This window comes from Carassius auratus, chromosome 50, assembly GCF_003368295.1.
Source record: "Carassius auratus strain Wakin chromosome 50, ASM336829v1, whole genome shotgun sequence".
NCBI classification, from domain to species: domain Eukaryota; kingdom Metazoa; phylum Chordata; class Actinopteri; order Cypriniformes; family Cyprinidae; genus Carassius; species Carassius auratus.
The window spans coordinates 19,643,975-19,663,537 of record NC_039292.1 but is presented as its reverse complement, the minus strand read 5'-3'; the positions used below and the strand labels follow the sequence as shown (position 1 = coordinate 19,663,537).

The 19,563-nt window shown below is 38.1% G+C and overlaps 1 protein-coding gene across 18 annotated transcripts in view; it reads right to left on the bottom strand.

Annotated features, from left to right (window-relative positions):
• Window positions 1–19,563, bottom strand: part of LOC113067282 (protocadherin gamma-A2-like) — a 93,837-nt gene that overhangs the window by 2,844 nt on the left and 71,430 nt on the right. For 17 of the 18 annotated variants that reach the window (XM_026239636.1, XM_026239645.1, XM_026239652.1 and 14 more), the window contains 2 exons: window positions 7,838–7,896; window positions 3,502–3,599 (listed from right to left, as the gene is read on the bottom strand). In XM_026239636.1, the coding sequence (XP_026095421.1) occupies window positions 3,502–3,599; window positions 7,838–7,896 (157 nt within the window). Of the gene's footprint in view, window positions 1–3,501; window positions 3,600–7,837; window positions 7,897–13,760; window positions 16,454–19,563 lie in introns of those variants that run through there. The other variant, XM_026239637.1, reaches the window with a different exon arrangement.

The following is a 19,563-nucleotide window of genomic DNA, read 5'->3' as shown; positions in this document are numbered from 1 at the left end:
TTTCCCAGTAAAAATATAAAACATACTTAAATCAAGATATACAATTACATAGTTTTTTTGCACTTAAAATGACAATATATCAAAGTCCCAGTAAATAAAAAAGGAAAACTGCTTCAGAACAGCACTGGACAAAACAGTGGAAACATTGACTCTCTCAAGTGGGAACCAAATAACTCAAAAATGTCTGTCTGTTTTATAGAACAAATATAAAAGGATTCCACTTGCTTCCCATGTGTCTGTGTGAATGTGGATCTGGCCAAAACAATTAGTTCTCATCTTTTACATAAGCTGATGTACATCACAGTTCAAAAGTTTGGGGTCAGTAAGAATTTATTTATTTTTATTCAGCAAGGATGTATTAAATTGCTCAAAAGTGACAGGAAATACATTTATGATATTATCTAAAAAAAACAAAAAAACAAATCTACATGATGTTCTTTTACTGTTCTTTGGAACTTTCTTTTCATCAAAGAACCCTGAAAAAAAAACTTATGTATAACTTTTTTCATAAAATTATTAGGACATTAGGCCACACTATATATATTAAAATAACAAGAAATATTTATTGAGCAGCAATCGTGTGACACTGAAGACTGGAGTAATTAAGCTTAAAAGTCAAAAATTAAATTTTAACATATATTCTCATAGAAACAGTTATAAAATATTTCACAATATTACTGTTTTTTTATCAAATAAATACAGCTTTGGTGAGCATTGATGACTTCAGTCAACAACAATAAATAAATAAATAAATAAATAATATATTACCAAGCCCCCCCCAAAAAAATGTGTGCATGTGTTTTGCAGGTAAAATTCACATTTAGTGTTAGTCTATAGTCATGATTAGCTTTATGTAACGGCAGCATCCATCTAAATGAAGAGGAAATACCACAGCGCCTAAGTAAATGTTTGATGAGTCACTTTCTTTTTATTCCTGCTCAGTCCCAGAGGTATTGAAAATAAAGGGAAAGATGAGAGAGGCTGATGTCATGTGTGCCAACAGCTTTGATGTCATTTGTATAGACAAGGGCCACTGTATGGAGCCAGAAGAGTCTCAATAAAGATAAATGCACACACTACAGTCACATATGCACACACATGATTCATAAATACACACACAAGATGCACAAATGCGCACAAAATTCACAAATGCACACACAAAATTTAAAAAGCACAGAAGATTCACAAATGCATACAAAATTCAGAAATTCACACAAAAATCAGAAATACACACACAATTCAGAAATGCAAACAACATTTACAAATGCACTCAAGATTCACAAATGCACAGGACAAGATTCACAAATGCACAGGACAAGATTCACAAATGCACAGGACAAGATTCACAAATGCACAGGACAAGATTCACAAATGCACAGGACAAGATTCAGAAATGCACAGGACAAGATTCAGAAATGTATTTCTGATGCACACACACATATATCTTGATTCACAAACTGCTTGCGGTCTGTGAACTTCACTGCATTTGTGTGTGAATTTTGAGACTCCCCTGACTTGGCTCGACACACAAATGCTTTTTTTTAAACAGGGAATGATCTGCAACCAATCAGATATCTCCCTTGTTTTAGCCAATCACAAGAATGCACCCCACGTGGGGGATTGTTTACTTATAAGCCAATCACATGAACGTGTTCACACAGCAATTGTATTAAATTATATGAAAATACAGATGTTTAGATTACAATTCAGGTTTATTTTTTATTATTTTTTACTAAATATAAATTTAAAAATGTCTCAATACATATAGCCCAGTGACTGCAGAAAAAAAGTTAACCTTGGATTCATAAATTTGCAATAGGCAATTATTTCATTTTATTGAAATATTTTAATGAAAGTAAAAAAAAAAAATGTTTAAACCTTTTTGAATATTTAAATATATCTAAATATTCTTTTGGATGCAATATAGAAGTCACTTTAATTATAATATTCAGTCCCTACATGAAGAGAGAGTCAGTGGTCCGCTGCGAGAGGAAAGTGGCTCTCTGGCTGCGAAAAGTGGGTCTCCGGCTGTCGTTCGCTTAGGAAAGTGAGTTGATCGCTGCGTGACTCGTGAGGAAAGTGAATCGTTCGCTGAGGAAAGTGAGTCGCTCGCTGGGTGAGGAAAGTGAGTTGATCGCTGCGTGACTCGTGAGGAAAGTGAATCGTTCGCTGAGGAAAGTGAGTCGCTCGCTGGGTGAGGAAAGTGAGTCGTTCGCTGCGTGACTCGTGAGGAAAGTGAATCATTCGCTGAGGAAAGTGAGTCGCTCGCTGGGTGAGGAAAGTGAGTCGTTCGCTGCGTGACTCGTGAGGAAAGTGAATCGTTCGCTGAGGAAAGTGAGTCGTTCGCTGCGTGACTCGTGAGGAAAGTGAGTCGTTCGCTGCGCAAAGTGAGTCGCCGGCTGTGTGAGGTAAGTGAGTCGTTCGCTGAGGAAAGTGAGTCGCTCGCTGGGTGAGGAAAGTGAGTCGTTCGCTGCGTGACTCGTGAGGAAAGTGAGTCGTTCGCTGCGCAAAGTGAGTCGCCGGCTGTGTGAGGTAAGTGAGTCGTTCGCTGAGGAAAGTGAGTCGCTCGCTGGGTGAGGAAAGTGAGTCGTTCGCTGCGTGACTCGTGAGGAAAGTGAGTCGTTCGCTGCGCAAAGTGAGTCGCCGGCTGTGTGAGGTAAGTGAGTCGTTCGCTGAGGAAAGTGAGTCGTTCGCTGCGTGAGGAAAGTGAGTCGTTCGCTGATTGGCTTATAAGTAAACAACCCCCCACGTGGGGTGCATTCTTGTGATTGGCTAAAACAAGGGAGATATCTGATTGGTTGCAGATCATTCCCTGTGTAAAAAAAGGCATTTGTGTGTCGAGCCGAGTCAAGGGAGTCTCAAAATTCACACACAAATGCAGTGAAGTTCACAGACCGCAAGCAGTTTGTAAATCAAGATATATGTGTGTGTGCATCAGAAATACATTTCTGAATCTTGTCCTGTGCATTTGTGAATCTTGAGTGCATTTGTAAATGTTGTTTGCATTTCTAAATTGTGTGTGTATTTCTGAATTTTGTGTGCATTTCTGAATTTTGTATGCATTTGTAAATCTTCTGTGCTTTTTAAATTTTGTGTGTGCATTTGTGAATTTTGTGTGCATTTGTGTATCCTGTGTGTGTATTTATGAATTATGTGTGTGCATGTATGAATCCTATGTGTGCATATGTGACTGAAGTGTGTGCATTTATCTTTATTGAGACTCTTCTGGCTCCATACCACTGCACTCTGTGTGTGTGTGTGTGTGTGTGTGTGTGTTCCCACGTGGACATCTGTGACTGTGCATGTGCTCATTTTACATGATTGTCCATGATGCATGCAAGACAAACATGTATGCAAAAATTCATCTGATTATGATGTAAATGACGGATTAATCCGATAGCAATGCAATGAAGTCAACACTCGGTTCTGTATGTTTCACATGTTTTCTACGTATGTATGCACTGTGATGACACCGTTAAAATGCAAGTGAGAGATTCTCACCATTAGCAGCAGCCATCAGCGCCTGGAGCTGCTCAGCCTCGGTTGGGGGGTTGGGCCAGGGTCCGGTTCCCACGGCAACCTCAGGAGTGGCGGCAGCTCTGCAGAGAGGAAAAGGAAATCGAGTCAGCAAAACAGAGGCCATTCTGTACTGCTTCTATCAGCAACAGCTGCAGTGAGAGAGTGAGGCGCTTTGTCCCCTAATTTCACCCACACACATACACACACACATACACACACACATACACACACACACGCACACACACACACACACACACACACATAATCCTCCATTTTACTTTTAACTACACCAAGTTGGAAAATGAAAACGACCAGAGAACGAGCGGCAACAGCTGCTGAAAACTACAGCACATGCACACAAAACCACTGAACATTTCCATGTGCGACGACTTGATCATCAAAGGCTTGTTTAAAAACTCTGCAATTTGCATCCACGGTGAACAACAGTCCTGGTCGCACTAAAATTCTCCTCATTACACACAACGTTTGCTTTGCTGTCGGTAACCAGGAAAAGCAACAAATGCACTTCCAATTTACCTCCATTAACTCCCCACTAACACAGGCAGGGCCATATTAACCAGTGGACTGAAGCCCTGGGGCCCGAGCGAGGAGGGGGCCCGTGATTGGCTGGACTGCCCATCACTAATGCCACCATGCCACCCACTCATTTAGTTGAGTTTTTCTGTAAATTCAATGCTTTACCATTTGAGACTGAGAAGAAAAAAACATAGCATCATTGTCCACATTGTCCTGCTTATATCGACTGACTAAACTTTTGGCCCTTGTGCTTAAATATTCAAATACATATAGTTATGTGTCAAATTCCCATCTTAGCGAGTATCCTCGTAAACACACTTATATATGTGTTAAATGAATGCTAATAGTTACAGATAAAGCATGTGTAGTGTCAGGCTACATGATGTACTGGATTATCCTGGATATAAAATATCCTGGATTATAAAATGAGATCTCAAAAGGATAGTTCACCCAAAAATGAAGATACTGTCATCATATACATTCTCTCAAATTGTTCTAAACCTCTATGAATTTCTTTTTTCTCCTCGGCATAAAAGATGATATTTTGAAGAATGATCTTAACCAGTTTCTGGCCCCCACTGACTGATACAACAGTGTATATTCAGTTTATATAATAAATATATAATATTTATTAGTCAGTGCTTTAAGTTTTTCAAGTAGTCTGATTTTTTTAGAATCTTTGTTCTTGTCCTCAGTAAGCTAGTATTATTGTTTGTGATATTAAAACTGATAACAAAAATGATGAAATTTCAGTGCATCAGGAATTCTGATACGGGATAAAAATCCTATTTAAAGCTTTATATATAACATTATTGTGATGGGGGGCCCTAAATCATAACGCCGGGGCCCAGTGTGGTTTCAATGCGGCCCTGAACACAGGAGTTTTGTTTTGAAGATTACAGCTCTACAAACAAGACATAATGTGTTAATTAAAGCCATTAAATCTTTCCTTAATTAGTAACTGCTACATGAACAAAGGACAAATCGCTGCTCCTCATAAAAACATCCCGGATGTCTTTTCTCTGCGTGTGGGAAGAATAATGGAGATTCCTCATCCTGTTCCCAGTAACATCAGGAAACACACTACTGTTCAACACTTTAAGGATTGTGGGAAGACTGGGAAAATCTAGATCAGTGACATTTAACAAAGTGAAAATCGTTTTAAAGTTATTATTATTATTATTTATTAAAATTAAAATTATCATAATGCAAAGCATGGTTTTTATAAAATCATGGAAAAAAAAGAGTGCAGGATCTTGGTAAAGATGCATAATGCTTAACAATTACTATTATTAATAATAAACATAAACAATAAATAAAAGACAGTTTTACAGTTCTGAAGGCTTTTGTTTGGTTAAACTCAAATGAACACAGATCCTGGAAAAAATGGGTCATAACGAACAGGACAAAACCACTGAAACCACCATCTGTATGGAGACAATTCAAGTAAGTATGAATTACTTACAAGCATCTCTAGCACAGAGTAAAAATGAGATGCTAATGCTAAAAGCCATCCGTCTCTGTCGGGGTCTCACTTCCTGTCTTATATGAGCCCAGCAGCTGTAAAACTATCACCACAGTCACCAGACAATCAACCTCAGAGGCACAGCACAACATCTGAATACGAGACACGACCGAAGAGGACAAAAACAGACTCAAAGATAGGAGAAAGAAAGAAAGAAATCTGGAATTTAAGCATGTGAAGGAAAAAGGGACAGAAAATACACTGTTTTTGCCAATCATTTCAAAAGAGATGAACTTACAGTGCCAAGATGAGGAAAAAAAACAGGGTGATGTTGTTTTAGAGCGAACAACCTTAATGAGAACCAGAGCTGATCTGAAAGCAGTGATTTACTCAGTTCTTATGATGCATTGGTACTGAGAGTCTTGAGACATTTGGGCCACCAGCTCAGATCCTTAACCACTTAACCATTGCCACTTTTAAACATAGGTCAATTAAAAAAATGGGTTAACTCGCCATATCTCATAGCACAACACTTCAGGACAGCAGTTCCTGTTTAGAAGCATTAAGATAAGACACCTCATTTCTTTACAATCAGCATCTCATCACACTTGCAGGAAATCAGACTTCCTGTGGTCAGCAGTATCAAATCCTGTGGTCAAATGATCACTTCCTGTAGACCAGATTGTGTGAGTTGTCAAAAAACCATGAGTTATGGTCCAAGATGTCATTGTTTTGTAGCTATTCATTCATAAAACCCTTACAAATGTTTACACAAAGGAAATGAAGTCATTATTTGTTGTGCAATTCCTTTCATGGATCCAGAACCGTGGGATGCACTGCAACAAGACCGAAGCTACTAATGTACACAACTCTACACGCTGTTTTCTATTGTATTCTATGAGCCCCTGAGGGCCCCAGTATCACTATTGGACACTAATGCAGCACCAGTAGTTTCAGTGACGAATCTGACCCGGGGAGAAACCTACAGGGGCTCTAGCTACACTTCAATACCTCAGCCTGCTCGGCGGCGTCCATCTCACATGTGAAGAGTGGAGCTTGAAAGAACTGAAAAAAAGATTGGTATTAACTATGGTATTTTGGAAGGAACTAAGGTAAACAAGTCAAAAGCCGAAGCACCGTGTTATTTTACTGTCATTGAGATACTCTTATAGTTTTATAGTTTCAAATGAAAATGAGAAATGCCTTGGTAACTTGGAAAGTTCTTTTAATGTTTGATTTGATTTTAGTTGAGATTTATTTCATTATTACGATTTTTTTTTCTTTTTTAAATAGCTTTAGTTAACTATAAACTGAAACTTTTAAACAATATTCACACACACACACACACACACAAAATTGCTATAAAATTCCCAAATAAAGATGGCATTTATAAATGGAAATTAAAAAATTACAAATAAATAAATTATAAAAATGACAAGTGAATTAAACATGACATTTTAAAGCATAATATATATGTATATATTTTATTTACAACTTTTTTTTACAGTGTAATAACCCTGCTAACAACACAGAAATCTTTAGGCCTGCTGCTATATATGTAGTGCTGCCAATTTAACTTAAACAAAAAGATTTAATTTCTCCCAGATGGCTTCTTTCAAACTGGATCTTGTCAGCCTGGAATGTGTTGTGTAACATCTGTTATGGAAACCAGCGCACCGTGAACAGTGGCACACGAGAGAATCTGGACCCTATTGGCTGTCTGTGACTGACCCCTCCCCCTAAATAGCATCTGATTGGATAATTCGCTGTCAATCACACTGAAATAGTCAAATCTCTTTGGCATCTTAATAGTTCCAATCAGTTTCAGCACAACGCATGACTATAACAGGCATTAGCATGGCAATAAACCTCACTGTCCCCCTCTTTCACTCTTTCTGGCCTCTCTCTCTTTCTCTTGGCAGATTGAAGTGTTGGGGGTGGAGGGGAAAGTGCATGAAAAACAGCAGCCATTTTGTTAAGAGAAGAAAATTAAGATTCAGAACAGATACTTTCTTTCTCTTATTGTTTCTCTCTTTCTCTTTGGAATTGTACTCTAATGTACATGTCATATATATGAAATAAGCAGTATGTGCACTCAATACTAGCTTGAACACAGCCTATTTTCTTTTTATACACAAGTCAATCTGCATACATTTCTGTATGTCTTCTATTACTCTACACACACACACACACACATATATGCACCTCTGTGTGTGTGCTAACCATTTATTTAATGCAAATGTTTCTGCTTTCAAAAGAGGTGACTTTCTTCCTTTGCATATTGCAAATCTTAGTGAACGTGTGTGTGTTACTCACCCGCTGGGCCCGGGCCTCTGGTTCTGGGTGAAACGCCAGTCAGCATTGGGTGGTTTTTGCTGTAATGAGAAAAAAGGAAAGCATGAGTAATGACATATAAAAAGAAACGAAATGTCCAGCACCATTCATTTGTAAGTCTATTTGTGTGACTTCGCTTTTGCCAAGGGACAGAGAAGTAATGTAAGTGTGTCTCCTGTATACGGTGATGGCCATCAGTGTGACCTTGAGGACACAGCATGTGACCAAACCACGAGAACGAGAGACTTGTTCACTTTATTACATAGTGCTAAAGGAAACATGGGTAGGATAAAGTCTAAATGAATGTCAGAAGCAGCTTTGTCAAGTTACTTCTAAAGAGGTTTCATTTAAAACTAATGGGTGCTCAGTAAGTTACGAATATTTACACACACATATACAGAGCAATTAATAATGATAGTGTGTCTGAAACGTGGCTGGGATGAGCAGGAATTCAAGCATTTCAGTCTGAACACACACACACACACACACACTTTAAGAGAGAGTCCAGGATTGTTCCAGTGAATGAGAAACAAGCTCTGTGACTAATTGGGCCAAAGACAGAAAGACCATTGTGATTCTTCAGGACAGCAAACACTCAGGACACACACACACACACTGCATATTATCTCTTTAAAATGTCACAAACCCCCCCCAAAAAAATGATAAAAGCATTTCAGTTCTTAAACTTCTGTATTCTCTTATTGTGTTGTGAAATGGAGAACGAATGGAGCCAAATTAATTAAGACCAAATTAGCAAACAAGGAAAAAGAGAAACAGTCAGCGCCAAACGATGAAAGAAACTAAGGAGTTACTTAAATTAATTCTTAGCAATTCACACAGCGGAGTTGTGCAAGTGTTTGTGTTTGTTCCCTGCATTTCTAAAATGCTTGTTTTACAAACAAAGCCCAGTTTGACGACGGATTTGCGTATCGTTTATTTCTTAAGGATGATGCAATCCCAACGAAAAAGGATCGCGATCGTGTGTTGGAACCACAGGCGGTGAGTAAAACTGCTTCAAATATCTCTGCCTCCTTGTTAGTGCGTCTGCCTCCCATCGGACACCCGGGTTCGAGCCCTGCTCGGAGCGAGTCGTTGTTGCTGCTGCTCTCGTTCAGTTTCAGCCTTTACAGCTGTCACAGCTTCCAAACGCTCTCGACGCAAAATCCTACTGGTGCTCGTGATTCTTTAGCTCCGCCCACACGTCATGCCTCCAGACGCTCGTGTTTTTCCGGGAAAAATCGGTACAGACTATCTTTCTCTTATGAATATAATAAAACTAAATACTTTTTGGAGTTATGAAGGATGCAGTACTACTCTATAGGTACTCAAGATTAACAGGATATTGAGTGAAAACGAACATTTCACCCCCCCTTTAAACTGCATAAACACATTTCATTACACCAAATATACAAAATAATGTTTGTTTTACCAACATCATATGACCTCTTTAAAAAAATATTTGGGGGAAAAATGGGAATAAAATAAGAGAAATATAGCTTTTTTTCCCCAGTTTAGACTACTTTTGGGGACAATTTTGATCACAAAATATAGCCAGGTAAACCAAACAGCACAATAATTTAAAGCATAACTACAATGCTAACCTAAACCAAACTGTATGGGAAAATAATAATTTGCATAGGGTTTCAATTTTTACATTTTTTAGGATTTCTTTTTGTCCTAGCCAAATAGCCAACGAAATCCATAAACACATGATTCTAAATCTCACAGAGCACAGGTGACTCTGACCCGAACACCAACACGCCTCACTCAGCACACAGAACATTAAACACTAAACCACAGAACAGTCACAACATTAGTCACATCCAGGGTCAGAGTCTTTCAGACACAAATGATTCCTGCATATCCTCATGTGTACAAAACACTCCTTCGGCAAGGACACAAAGACTTCAGCGCGAGTGAACGTGAAGGTTACATCCGCCTGCAGGAATGCCCGAAAATAAAGCCAAATCTTCCATAATGAGGTACACAATGAGGTATCTGTCTTTCTCGTGACTATATGTTGTATATCGTCTATGGTTTTTGCAATGTGAAACAATCAACATTTCAAACAGTACTCTTGCATTGTTGACATTAGACTTAGATCATCACCATGGTGATCAGAATGAGGTCACACAACGTGACCTTGCCACGTTAACTCAAGGTCATAGTTGCAGGTGGGACTGTCCCCTCATATAACTCTATTTACATACTGAATATTTATACAAATAACACATAATAGACGTGTCATGCTCCCAAACACACACACACACACAATTGGCCTAAATGACATCTATAAACACAATTGCTCTGCACACATGCTAAAGCAGGATGAACCACACCTACTGTATGTATAAAACACACACACTTGAACTATTGTAAAATGTGTGTGTATCAAATCAGTCATACTTGAGCAGCAACAACATAAAAGCATAATAAAAGAAACAGGACTGATTCTTAATTCTGATTGAACGAGACATATTCGAAGTGATTTGACTGATAAATTCACGCATTCCGCTTACAGATATTGAACTATATCAGTCTTCTTGGATGAAGAACATAATATTATTATAACTATAATTCATAACCCTTTAGTCCTAATCTGTAGCTTAACATTTGGCACATGCACATTCACCCGGACCCTTACGAAAGGAAAATATATTAACCAATATATTTCTTAAAATATATTGTGATATATTTTAATATATTTTTTTCCCGTTTTATTTTCTAATATTTTAAATATTTGAATACATTTAATAATATATTGATTATACATATATTATATAATATATTGCAAAATATACAAATGATTGCCGCTTTCAATATATTGCAATATATTGGAAGAAATAAATATATATAAGAATATATGCCTAATATATTACATGATATTTTCCAATATACTGCAATATATTTTTGGAGGAGCATCTGGCTCAGTATATCAACTCTGAAAGTTCCTGTGAATGAACAAACTAGATTTATAGAAGACATCCTTTCTCATTTATCACATGGAAAACATCTGTATGTGATGTACAGTATATCCTAAACCCAAACCATTTTCTAAACGCTGAACTGGAAGCTACCTGATTCCGTAAAAATCTATTTTTCTTTGTATATCTTATTAACACCTTGCAAGCCGTTCTCTGTATAAACTGTACACACATTACCACTAGAAACAGAAGGGCAGATGCACATGACTAGGAACCGTGACAGAGTCAATTAATGACTTAATGTGGACTCTTTTGACCACCTAGCAACCACCCAAACCGCCCTAGCAACCACACATTTTAGCTAAACGCTTAAACCACTTAGTCCAACCAACCACAGTCTGATCGTACTGATCAGGACAGTCACAGCTAAACAGAGTAAAAGTAGGACACTACAAGTGCTTCAGAGAAAAGCAATGGCACCATGATCAAAGAGAGTCACTGTGAAATGGGTCAAACTGAAAACATGGCCACATGTGGCAGAAAGTCATAAAAACAGTTTACTGTCATAACATGGCTGTAGAAAGTCAACAAATCCAGAAAGTAACAAATCTCCAGACTGCATAAAACTGCCAGCATGTATTAAACTGGGGTTTTAACATAAATATTTACATATAAACAAATTTCACATAAATATGTAACGACCACATTATGCTTTCAAACCAAAAGGTAAAGATTAACTTATTGCCTACAAAATTCCCATTACTGTCACAAATTATTTAGATTATTCTCATTAAATTCATAATCAATGTTTAAAAATTAAAATGTAATTTTTTATTTTTTTATTTTAACGAATATGCAAGAAATTCTCATTTCTAAAATCAGAATTAAAAAACAAAAGGTAAAGATAAAGAATAATGTCTATTTAGGAACATTTTTACAAATTCAAATGACTGTAACTTGAAGTTTTTGTCATTATTCTCATTAGATTCTTATTCAATGTTCTAAAAAAAAAAAATGTACTAAATGCATTAAGTGTTACAGTACAGAAAATTAGATGGAGTATGCGCAATTGTCAAGAAAAGGCAAGACATTCTAATTTCTGAAATTCTAAAAGCTTTTTTAAAGCACAATACGATCTAGACATGTTTTGACAGATTATGTGAGATTCACTCCTAAAAAGTTGGAGAGAAAGATGGTACAAAGAAAGTGAAAGTCAAAAGATGTTTTTCACAGTGAAAAAGAGAAGGTGAGAAACCGTGAAGAGTAACTAATGCAAGATTATCAAAAACACTCTTGTAGGTCCAGAATCTGCTATGGATCAGGAGGACCACACACATACACACAGTCCTCTCTCTGTCCTTTAGTGATTCTTCCATCTATTGAAACTCAAATGCCCACCTTCTCTCTCTCTCTCTCTCTCTTACACACACACATACAGAGCACGTGTCATGATAGCAGAGCCAGATGGCAGCCCAGCGACCCTAGAGACAGAACGACCCTCAAGAGACTTAGAAATGGGACATTAGGTCCCGAACTGAGAAAATTAGGAAAAAAAAAAAAATAGGGAAAAGTTTCCATTTTTCAGGCTCATGCCCTGCAGACATAAACACAGGAGATTACAGAGGAATTCAGTTTCGACAAACAGCCAACTCATATAACACTTGATCAGAACTCTAGAAAATAAGCGACGTGTGGAATAGATAAAATGAGTTCGGCACAACAGGAAGGCAGGGGTCAGTGCATGACCTCTGGAATCCTGTTATTCCGCCACATCTTTCTTCTACTACCTACTTCTTTTTTTATCTTTATCTCCATCCGTAATATTCCCCCCTTTTCCTTCCCCCACCTAAATCCTTATTTTTGTCTGTCGGTCTGTTCCTTTTCCTGTCCATCTGTTATCCATGCCTCTTGACCTCACTTTAGAGTTTCTGTTCTGCACACTCACAATGTCTGCTCCATATTTCGGTTCATATCTTCCATCTAAACAAATGCACTTCCAAAATGTTTCCTTACTCTGTATTTTCTGTCATGTTTTCCATTCCAAAGACATTTATGTTCACTTTTTTTTTTTTTTTTTTACAATAAGGAATTTTGGGTGTCTCCACTTGATGGTCAATGTAAAATCTGTGTCCTGAAGCAAAAACAGTGGAGAACCACTAATCTAAATGTTTTTTCTCTCTGACAACCATGTTTCCAAATCTAAAATCCCTAAAATCCTCATGTTATTCTAATACTCTGTAAAACTCTTTCCGTAGTGTGTCTTAATTTTCTCCTCCCTTCTTGTCTGACACATCCAGACTCTGGTAAATGCTTTTCTTTTTGTTCTTAATATATCTGCACCCTTTTCCTTTGTGATCCCACATCTTCTTCCTCTGTTCTTTCTCCCTTTTCCTGTTTAGTCACAGGACTTACACCCTGCCAGTCTGTTGCAGCTTTTGGAAGCCAGTTACAAAATCAAATACAGGACTATGACGTACACTTGAAGCATATTTAGCAAATTACCCAGCTGCTTCATATGATACAAAACTATGCTCATAAAACATCAGGAAACTTGGAGATAACACAAATGGGCTTCAACATGAATAATAACCAGCTCTGAGGATGAAACATTACCTTATATGTTTTTTACACCTACACTATTGATTAAAAGTTTGGATTAACTACATATTTTTATGTTTTTGAGAGATATCTCTTCTGCTCACCAATGCTGTATTTATTTTATAAAAAATGCAGTAAAACAGTAATTGTGAAATATTATTACAATCTAAAAGAACATTACAAATAAATTACATTTTAAAAGAACTAAAAATATGTAACATTTTATGTAGTTTTCAAATTAATGCAGCCTTGGCAAGCACAAAAAGACTTCTTTCAAAAACATATTCTCTTATCCAAAATTTTGAGTGGCAGTGAAAGAAAAAAATCCATTAGTGACTCAACAGTGAAGAATCTGATTGGATGTGGGATGAGTATGCTCTCACCTCATTGGCTGAGTTCATTAAGTGCTTCCTAGTCAAAGTCATGTTTAGTGTGTTGTTATGACTCAACATGGGAGTCTTGACAAACACAAAATCACTCCTGCTGGAAAGTGTTGAGTAGCAGGGTCTGTAGGTCCTTGTGTGAGGGTCTTGAGGCCCTCCGACTACCTCCATATATCTAATGGGTCCATCAGTGTTTAGTTGGAGGTGAAGGTCCTTATGGGCTCTCTGCTGATAGGTGTGCCTGGAACGCAAACCCGTTCTGGAGTAGCAGCACGCCGAACCACCTTTGTGCCTGATGCACCGTACCAAGACCACCACCATAGTCAAGAGCGACACCAAAGACACACAGCCCAATGAGATGATGAGGTACAGAGTGATGTCTGGCATTCCTGTTCCCTTTTGTGGTGTTATACGGAAGTCTGTAGGTTTGTCTGCACTTTTTTCTTCTACGGTAACGGTAACCGAAACGCTAGTAGACAAAGCTGGCTGGCCGTTGTCTTGCACAACCACTATAAAGTTATAAGATGGGTGGGTTTTACCACCCTGTTCATCGTCCAAGAGTTTTTGTGCAGTACGCAGTTCGCCCGTGTGTGGTTCGATGTGAAACAGCGATGAATCGTCCCCTGGAACGATACTGTAGAAGAGCCAAGCATTGTGGCCACTGTCAGGGTCAAGGGCAACAATCTTGTTGACGCGATGGCCGACAGGGGCACCGTGCGGGATGGTCAGCTGGAGCCCTTCGTCTTCAGAGTGGGTTGGGTAAAGGATGACGGGCGGGTTGTCATTCTGGTCGACCACAAAAACATGCACGGTGACGTTGGATGTCTGTGGTGGCGCTCCAGCATCTCGCACCTGCACTTCGATCTTAAACGCATTCATCTGCTCGTAATCCAAAGAGCGCATGGTGAAGATGTTCCCGTTCTCTGGGTTGATGTAAACATACGAGGAAATGAGGCCGCCTTGGATGGTGGTCGGTAGGATGGAGTATGACAATCGGGCGTTGTCTCCGACGTCCGGGTCTGACGCTGAAACGGTTACTATCGGAGTAACAGGTGTGTTATTTTCAGCTACATCCACTGAGTAGGAGTTTTGCGAGAACACTGGAGCATTATCATTAACGTCTGATAAACGGACTGTAAAAGTCTTCTGAGAAGACAGCGGAGGCGAGCCAGAGTCAGTCGCAGTGACAACCACAGTGTACTCATCAATGACTTCTCTGTCTAGACGGCCATCGGTCACAAGTGTGTAGTGTTCTCCAAAGGCTGACTTCAGTTTAAACGGAAGTAGTTGGGATACTCTGAGTGTGACTTTTCCATTATCCCCAGAATCGAAGTCTTTTGCACTGATTAATGCAATAACAGTGCCCGTTTCAGCATCCTCCCGGATAGGGCTGGTTAGTGAAGTTAATGTCACCTCTGGAGTGTTATCGTTCACATCAGTTATTTCCACTTTAATGTTGCATGAGCCCTCCATGGCGGGAGATCCTCCATCCCTGGCTTGAACTGTGATGTCATACACTTTTGCTTCCTCATAATCCACATCCCCCACAACACGGATTTCCCCTGATTGAGAATCAACACTGAACAACTGAAGTATTCTCTCTGGTGTGTATTTACTAAATAAGTAAGATATTTCCCCATTTATCCCAGAGTCCAAATCAGTGGCATTCAGTTTAGTCACAAGCGTTCCTGGAGGAGAGTTTTCCAAAAAACTAACCCTTTTCACCGGCTCTTCAAACACCGGCGCGTTGTCATTCACGTCCAGAATCTTAATGAGCAGGAGGGTGGACCCGGATTTCCCCGGTTGTCCTCCGTCCACGGCCGTGAGCGAGAGGCGAAACGCGGCCTGTGCCTCCCGGTCTAGAGCCTTTTCCAGGACGAGCTCTGGAAACTTACTGCCGTCGCTTTTAGTCACCACGTTTAAAGCAAAATAGTCACTGCTGGAAAGGCTGTACGTGCGTAGGGAGTTAATGCCCACATCGGGATCGCGTGCGCTCTCCAGACGGAACCGCGTTCCCGGTGCGGCCGCCTCGGAAATCTCTAGTGATGAATTTAGGTTTGGAAACTGCGGCGCGTTGTCGTTCACATCATCGATTTGAACAAGAACTCTGTGGATTTCTAAAGGGTCCTTAAGAAGAATTTGAAGGTGCAAAGAGCAAATCGAACTTAAAGCGCAAATGAGTTCCCTATCTATAGTCTCTCTAATAACCAAAACACCATTAGAGTTAACCTCGAAATATTGCGAGTTAGATCCCGACACCACCTGTAAATGTCCTTCAGTAATCCTCATTGCGCTGAGAGTCAAATCCCTCGCTATATTCCCAACGACAGATCCCGGTTTCTGTTCCTCCAGTACCGTATAACGGAGCTCACCGGACACGGTTGAGAGGCGCGTGAGAGAGAGCGCGAGGCAGAGCGCGAGCCACGAGCGTCTCCTCTCCATTATGTGCGGGGAGGGGAAAAGTATCAACTTTTTCGTTTTGTCGAGTCCATATTCCAATTAATGTGGCGCTACGATGTCGCTCGTAACGCAATCCGATTCGCGCGGAGTGGAGCAAGAAGTTTAACATAATTCATGACGGCTGTAAACCTTTCGGGAAATCACACGTGAGGGGGAAAAAACAGTCATCCATCCAGCTCTTCCCCAAAACTCCCTGAATAAGCTGCGCCTCCGCTGCGCAGCAGGGCGGAGACTGAGTCACAAAGAGGTCCGTCCTATGGCACGCACACACAGAGAGAGCGGGAGAGACACCCACACACTTCACCCAGCGCTTGGAGAAACTTCTCTGCTCAGGTCGACCTGTTTCCAGCACGCATGCTAGTGGTCCTGTGTGGTCTTAAATATTTACGGGCCGAGATACATAACATCAGAGACTCAAAATAACGCTGCCTATTTGTGAACACGGCCACAGACCACAAAACCATTGAAAACTGGTTGACATTTCTGGCAATGATGAATTTCAAGGTAAAAAAAAAAAGCAATTATATATTTTAAAGTTATAAAACACTGACGAGAAATGATACGAGGGCAATTGAATACATACAGTACTCTATTACTCAACAACATTAGAAAAAACAACAACAATGTTCTACATGTCAAAAGAGGATTTACAATGACACGCCACTAGAAGGCGCAGTGTTCCCTCTTTGTTATATCATAACATTTGAATTGTACTCCAAAGTTCTAAATAGTGATTTTATTGCATGACAGTTTATTAGGAATAAAAATTTTCTAGGCTTAAAAGAAAACAATTCATACATTTATTAATTTTTTTTTTTTAGACTTTAAGACCTCAATATGGATGAATGTTACTAAAAATATATATAATTACAGTTGATCAACTACATTAAGCATAGTAGTATGGGTACTCATACTATTTATCACCAGCTGGTAAATGTAACCTCAGAGCACCAAATCACATCTATGCTGATCATGTCCCTAAAGTCTGTGGTGCTGCTGGGCTTTACAAGAGTGAAGTGTACAAGTGTGTGTGTGTGTGGCCAGCCTAATGGAGTTATGCAGAACAGTGCATATCTTTCTCTCTTTCTTCTCCACAGTGAGGAGAAGCTGGTCTGTGCAGTTATACTGATGACTTTGATGAGTTTAAATCAGTCGAATATTATTTTACAATAAATAAACCACATAAAAAAGGAGGTGGCTGTATAAAATAGTTTGTTATTATATTTAGTTAATAATAGCAACAACAACTTAAATGGGATAATAATAATAATAATAATAATAATAATAATAATAATAATAATAATAATAATGTAATAAACATGCAATTCACCATACTTTTATACAGTATCTGTATATTTAAATGTATTATAACATTGTCTTATAGAAAACTAAAAATGTTGCTATTGTGTGTTATCTATAATTATATACAATTATAGTTTATTTTAGTATATTTATAATTCTATTTAATTTCTTTATAATGACAACAGTATATTTTTAAGTATTAAAGATAAAGAAACTGTATAGTAGTTTATACGTTTAGCACTGTATAAGTGTATTTAAGAAGTATACAGATCACACTTTTCCTTTGTTTGTTGCTATTGTGTAATTTAAAATTCTTTAATTTTGATTCTTTAATGAAACAAAAACTGTTTAAAAGTTGGGTGTAAAAATACACTGCATGATTACATTCCTAGTATTTGTCATTTATATTATTATTTTGATATTCTGTATTTTGTATAAATATAATAGGTTTATATGCCTCCTTGTGTGAATAAATCTTTATCTGCGCAAATTTGATAGATTTGTAGACCTCTTAAGAATGTGTGTTAAATTATAACCATGTCACTGACAGCTGCAAATGTGTGTTATCTTTACTGCCTCCCTGTGGTCAGTTTTATGAACTGCAGTTGTGCACCGACCCGTTCAATAGCAGGAGGAAAACGGTACAACCGCAAACACGGATTTATTTATATAGAGGGAAAAAAATACCCCGTTAAGAACTTATTTTAACTTATTAATAACGATAGATAAACACTCGAGGAAAAAAAACTATTTAAAAAAAGCAAGCTGGAGGGTTTAGAAACAACTGATCTGAAATGTTGCCATTGGAGACTGTGAGAAGGAGGGTGACGTAAAAGCCCGTTTCAGCACTACAACTGCGGACAGCGACACTCAGCTTTACGCCTGCTGCTGCACGCAGCTGAACCGACACACACACACACACACCATCTGTAATCCAATCAGCTCCCAGTAAACCAGTCAGCAACCTCCTCATACAATGCAATTAACATCTTAGATGTTATGTGATGCCATACATTTTCGAAAGTTTAATCAATTTCAGATCTAGGCTGGTTCTTTTTAAAATATAACTTTACAGGATTCAAACACACACACACACATACACACACACACACACACACACACACAAATAAATAAGTGTATGTATGTGTATATATATATATATATATATATATATATATATATATATATATATATATATATATATATATATATACACCCATTGTGACATACTATATGGTTTATAGGGTTTGAGGTGCAATGAAACAGACCAGGTTATTTAACTTATATAACCACTGTCAATTTAAATTTACAACCAGTCAAAGTTTGGACATTTTCTAAACCTTTGAATAATAAATTGAATATCGAGTATCACTCAAACAAACATACCAAAATTATTTGTAAAGACATACACAGATATACACATACACACATTGGTCTACACAACAATTTGCAAGATTTTAAGCCTTTAGAAAAAAAAAGTATTAAATTAAAGTACTAAAACTGTTGACTTGTAGCATATACTGAAGAATTCAAAATATAATGCAAAATCTAAGTAGCTATAGAAAACAGATCTTTGTTATTTTTTTCATTAGAAATTTAATAATAAAATGTGTATGATTTTTTTAAAAAACATTCCATTTATTTATTTATTTTTATAAAAGAAATACATCGATTAAGAATCATCACACCTGAACACCTGCAGGTAATATATAGGTGCAAAGGAAAAAAATAAGCAACAAAAGAAAATCCCACACACTACCAATACTAGCAAAAAATATTAAAAAAAAATTATTATTGGCAACTTTTCTGTCTTTTATAAAAGAAACACTAGCATAAAACTACACTGTTTGGGTGTGAGAAATGTGTGTGTTTGTGTTCTTCAATGCTTTTCTTACCTTGATTTGCAGACACGGGTATGGATCAGATACATTAGCAGGAGAAGATGATATCACAGCATCAGCAGCAACATGAACATGAAAAAGAAAAAGAAGAAAACAGATTTGATTAGAGTGATGCAACAGCAGATGTGTGAGGACCCTCA